At 38.5% G+C, this 6,047-nt stretch overlaps 1 protein-coding gene across 1 annotated transcript in view; it reads left to right on the top strand.

Moving 5' to 3' along the window:
* pde8a (phosphodiesterase 8A) overlaps nucleotides 1-3,823 on the top strand; it is a gene marked incomplete at its 5' end in the record, with an annotated part of 22,811 nt that extends 18,988 nt beyond the window's left edge. Inside the window, 3 exon segments of the mRNA XM_035652016.1 lie at nucleotides 551-715; nucleotides 822-951; nucleotides 1,663-3,823. Coding sequence (XP_035507909.1) covers nucleotides 551-715; nucleotides 822-951; nucleotides 1,663-1,769 — 402 coding nt within the window.
* Nucleotides 3,824-6,047: the final 2,224 nt, after the last annotated feature.

Raw genomic sequence — 6,047 nt, forward strand, 5'->3', positions numbered from 1 at the left:
TTTTTTTCCTGAATTATTTTACTGAATATAGCGACCTTGAGGACTGTCAAACAGAAGTGTTTGGTATAAATTGTAATGGAGTTTAGGTTGATTAAAAATAACAAATAATTTGAAAAAAGCTCCTTGGTCTCCTTCATGTCTCAAGGTTAACTGAATTAAAGTATATGTGACACAGAGACCTCACTCATCTTGGCTAAGAAAAACAGACCTTCTGTACTTCTCCTTAACATAATTGTCTGTGAATTCAATCTTGAAGCATACAGTAGACTGCAAATCATGTGACTCTACTTTTTTTTTTTTTTTACATGTAAGTGTTGCGAGAGCTGAATGAACACACAGTGAATACAGACTCTCCTTCTCCATAAAGAAAGCCAGAACTTTTATCAGCTGCCAGTGCCACGTCCTTTATATTCCCAGTTTGGTTTATGTACAAACACAGTCAGTTATCTTTAAAAGTTGTTTGTTGTTCAGTTGCTGGAGCTGTTTATTGCCACTAATAAGCATAACTTCAGTTGTCTTTGTGCTAATGGCCAGCTTCTGTGTTTTTTAGGGAAACGGTGACGAGGAATCTGTAAAAAGCGTTCTGACATCCCCCGAGAATCGCATCCTCGTCAAGCGGATGCTGATTAAGTGTGCAGACATCTCCAATCCATGCAGGCCTCAGGAGCTCTGTATAGAATGGGCCGGACGCATCTCAGAGGAGTATTTTGCACAGGTAATTAGAAAAAAGAACATGGTGTTAATGGTGTGGGGAGATTGATCCAGCAGCTGCAGTGTGTTTTTGCTGTAATATATGTATTTGTGCTGTCATTCGTGTACAGACGGACGAAGAGAAGAGACAAGGTCTACCAGTGGTTATGCCTGTGTTTGACAGAAACACGTGTAGCATCCCAAAGTCCCAGATTTCCTTCATAGACTACTTCATTACGGACATGTTTGATGCATGGGATGGTAAGACTGCACAGCACGATGCAAACACTACAGATATATACACTGCATTAAATCTGAATTCGCAACTGAACACTGCTGCTGTCTGGATTTGACAGTAGATAAAAAAACAGAAATTACTATATTCAGTTAACTATACACTAAACCTCCTAAATGTTAAACACTAGACCTTTAAAGTGTAATCATATTTGTTTTAAATACTTTTATACCTACATTTGTACTAAGTCTTAGGGCTGAACTGATTCGATACACTGGATCAGTACCAGTGCAGATACTGATCTTATGAAGCGGATCAGGTGTTGACCGGGATGTGACCAAGCCATATTAGATACAGTTTCTTTGTCTGTGTCATTATAAAATTCAGTGTTTCCATTATCAGTTACATTCATTAAGTCACTGTGGGCCACAAACTCAGTGGCAGTCACAGCAATCCCTAGCCTTGTTTTACCTTACATAAAAATAAATCCATTGATGTACGCATAGAGAGATATACAATTTGGGAAAAACACTGGTATCTGGATTTGGAATCGGTACTTGGTATTGGCAGATATCCTGAGTTGAGGATTAAGAATCGGTACCAGGAGAGAAAAAGTTGGATTGGTGTATTCCTACTAATTTATTTATAAAAATGTAATAATAAGATAGCGGTGTTAATTAAAATAAAAAAAGAAACATTAAAAACAAACTGATATTAAGCTTTTGTTGCATCTCCAGCTTTTGCAGACCTCCCCAATCTTATGCAGCACTTGGACAACAACTTCAAGTACTGGAAAGGCCTTGATGAGAGGAAGCTGCACAGCCTGCGACCACCTCCAGAGTAGGCTCTGCAGTGTCCAACCCCCCAGGACTCTGCAGTCTGGGGCAGCCCTTCTCTCTCGTGCTGGGGCGTCTCTCTCCCTGCCAGCCAAAGGGCCTCCTCGCCTTCACTCTCCTGCTTCTGTAGCACGCCGAGCGTCCACATGTCCGTCCATACAGAAACCACAGAAGGACTTCCTGACAGGCAGTTGCAGCGGGGACATTGCTGGCTTTACAACCCTGTCAGATGAGAACTGTGACAAACAGACACGGACACACAGCATCCTTATGAACTTCTCGTGCCTCTCAGGCATTCGCAGTGTAGCTGGTCAAGTGACATGACTGAGAGAGGGTCCTTACAGGTCTCCTGGCAAAGCATCCGTCCCCTAATTACCACGGTGGCTCTCTTGTCTGCCTGTGAAGTTGTTGCTTAAGTAAAAACTGCTTGTTTACTGAAGGAGCGAGCAACACTGGAGGAGTAGATGGAATTGTGGTCTGGATATAAAGGTGTCCAAACACCGTCAGGCCATACAATCACCTTTGACCTCCATCCCTTCGCTCGCAGCAAGGCAGGACTGCTCCCTCTGCCGCTGGAGGCCACACCATGAAAGAACACTCCACTGCTTTTTTTTTTTGGGGGGGGGGCAATATACTCATGTGTCCTTCAGAAACACATCCAAGTTGACACGTAGCGGTCATAATAGACATGTGGGAGGGGATGCTTTCTTTTTGGGTCAGGGAGTGGATCTTTACTTTAGGCCACTGCTGAGAGACAGAAACCTCAACATCATGATCATAGGTAACTAATTACAGATGATTTGGTATGTTAATTTTTCTTAGATGTTCCTTATTTTCTATATTAAAATTCATAAATGAATTAGTTGATAAATAAGAACAAACTGAATTTCAAAAAGAGAGAGAAAAGCCAAAGCTGATGAAGATAAATACTACTATAACTCTCAAAAAATCACAATTATTATTCATATGAAGCATTACCATATTAAACATTTTTATTTTCTTATCAAAAGTACAGTACCAGTTTGAATGAACACTTTTGTATTGCACTGTAAACAATATTAGAAATGTCTACGTCTCAGTGATTTGTCCAGGGATGGGATGTTGCATTGTAGAATAAGCTGTTCTTGTTGATCATCAGGAGTTTGTATGTATGTGTGAGTGAGTGTGTGAGTGTGTATGCGTGTGTGTGTGTATGCGTGTGTGTGTGTTTGGATTGTAGGTGTGGGTGCGTGGGTGTATTCATTGTGCAACAATCCCTTACTCTTGGTTTAATGCTGTAAACCGCTTGACATTTGACAACAGCAGAAATATGTGAAAACATTTTGGACTTGAAAATTTTTTCTCCCAGAAATTTTTGTATCTGGTTTATCCTACTGAAAAGACTGCCTTATTTTATACAATATTTATACAGTACATCCCACTGTGCAACTGCAACGGACATCTGGAGTTTTTATTATAACATAGTCAGAAGGTTATGTTCAAGTAAATCTCAATATTTTTATAGACAATGAATTTTACACTGGATTTGCAGCAAATGAGATCAACCATTATAGCTATCTGAATACCTGTGAATTGGATGATCATGTAGAGCATGTATACAGAGAACTAAATGGTTAAGAAGGATGTGGATCGCAGAGTTGTCTATCACTGTCTTTAAGCAGTCTCCTAGAGGCCAGCTTGCATTGATTTTTGATCAAACACCATTCTATTTTGGCCACTTGTCCAACATCCTTATGCACAGACCCAGGGAACAGCTTTTTGTTCGAGGCTGGTTTCAGATTAGGATACTAATATATGTTAAAGATTGTTGCTTATTAAGAATATTTCCTCTTTAAACAGTATATAAATGCCATAACAGCTAAGCAAATGATGGTTAATAAGATGTATTGACCATGGTTATCTTTGTTTCTCTCTTATGACAGAATTGTACACTCAATCAGGGGATTTGTTTGTTCCTTCTGATTCACATCTTGGTCTGAAGGCACGGAAAAAAAATTAGAAACTATTCAATGAAAAATAAAATAATGTCAATTATAAGTTTGCAGTCTATTTCCTGCAACGATTCAATGTCTGTCTCTTATGTCTTTCTCTGTCTTTTTTCACTCATTATTAAATATTTGCACTGAGTCTGTCTAGCTATCTAACTACCTCTTTAGGTTACTTGTTTTATTTTGAACTATCTTCCTTTTTTAGAGCGAAATCTAGATAAGATTGATTAAATATAAGGTTTTCAGTTTTTTGAATGGGGGCAAAAGATCTCTAACTACATGGTGGCTGGCCGAGAGCCTGGCTTGGACATCTACTGTGTCGGACAAAACAAAGCAAAATGAAACTAATTCTGTACATCACCCAGATGGCACACTATACAAAACTGCTCTTCGTCTTCCAGAGCAGCTTACTGTCCAATTTGAACACAATAACAGACCTCAACAAGTAGTAGGAACAGCCTCCTCTCCCCCAGGTCACTCATCATTTATCCTTTATAAAACTTTAACAGTAAAACTTAACAGACTGCTGCTTACATTAGCCAATAGCCACCATAATCAACTGGTCACACCAGACCAAGTAAGGTTGTAGCAGCAAAACCCCTGAATGTATTGAATTTATGAAGGGTGTGTTTTATGGCTTTTCATTTGTGATGGGAAGAATGTGTTATTTCTTCTTTACAACGTTACATATTCTTGCTTTAAGGTTTGGTTAAGTTTAGAGCTGCTATGATTGGTCAATCAATAAGTTGTCAACTATTAAATTAATTGCCAACTATTTTGATAATAGCAATTGTTTTGAGTGATTTTTGTTTCCAAAAAAAATATCCAAATTCCATGATTTCATTTTTTAAATGTGAATATTTTTTGGTTTATTTAGTCCTCCATGACATGGAAAGTGAATATTCTTGTGTTGTGGACAACACAAGACATTTAAGGATGAAATCTAGGCAGCCCTCGGTTTAAGCACAAAAAAGGGGGTTAGGGAAAGATCATGGTTTGGTTAAATAACTACTTTGTGGCCATGGTTAAAAGAAGACAGTATTGGTTGTTGGTAGGATCTCCCGTGTCTAAATTACTTTCTTGACCCATTTATCCACCACAACCTCCTCACCTCAAGGTTTTGCGATGCTAAAGATGTCATTCAACTTCCACCTTTGTTACTGGCAAACGAGTCAATAATGCACAAAGCTGCTGGAGTTCCATGTCAGCTAAACATAAACATAGGTTTCAACAAACAACAAATACTTTAAGTTTTATTATGAGGACAGTCTCTTTCCTCTTTATTATGTTTCTATTTTTAAATTACATTACATTGTTACAAAAGATAAATGTTCTAGTCTGGTTTGTGTAGAAAGGTTCATTTATTATGCACACTCCATGTCATGGTGTTGTCTACTTTGTACTCTGTGTAACAATTTTTGGGGCTAAATACATTTCTGCACTATAATAAATGTTCTTTTTCTAAGCAAAGCACATTTTAGCCACATTTTGTAAAGTCAGGTCACATTGAATGTCTTGATAAAGATTTGTGGAATGGAAAAACAAAACAGGGACAAAAATAGAAACAAGTCCAGGATTATGGTGCAGGCATACTATCCATGACAAAGTCTATAATGTTGTATTTTATAAATATATTAGAATATTGTCAAGAAATCAAATCAAACCAAAAAGTGGAACATAGACTGGAGCTGGAGCCGACTGAAGATTTGCACAGAAACAGAAATTTCATCTGTTGTGTGGTCTTCAGTTGAAGTGAATGTAAGACGGAGCAAATACTGTAATCTAACGTGATGGTACCTTTAACAGGGGGCCAGCTACTCTTTCTTTTGCCCCAAGGCCCCCTATAGCTTTTTAATTTGGCCATGCTCACACTCATGAAAATTGGGTCCTTAAAGCTGCAGTAGGTAACTTTTAGAAAAATAACTTTTTTGTCATATTTGCTAGAACGTCCTAACAGTAGTACATGAGACAGATAATCCGTGAAAAGATCAGGTTCCTCTGGCTCGTTCTAGCGCTCCTAATAGCGTTTGCAAGAATCCACCGGGCCTGAACAAAAACAATCAATCAGAGCAACAAGAAAGATATAAAGACGCTTTAAAGCTTGAAGATAGTTGAGACTAATTCCCAGGGCCCCATGGTGTCTGTATTTGACACCCTGGGAATGAGACTCAACAATCAACTATGGTTTTTGGCTCTGATAGGTTGTTTTCGTCCAGGCCCGGTGGTTTCTCACAAACGCCATTCAGTGCAATAAAACAACCCATTTTTTCACAGATTATCTTTCTCATGTGCTACTGT

The sequence above is a fragment of the Morone saxatilis genome, unplaced genomic scaffold, assembly GCF_004916995.1.
Source record: "Morone saxatilis isolate NCDOM2014 unplaced genomic scaffold, NCSU_SB_2.0 Contig11, whole genome shotgun sequence".
In the NCBI taxonomy this organism is placed as follows: Eukaryota; Metazoa; Chordata; class Actinopteri; family Moronidae; genus Morone; species Morone saxatilis.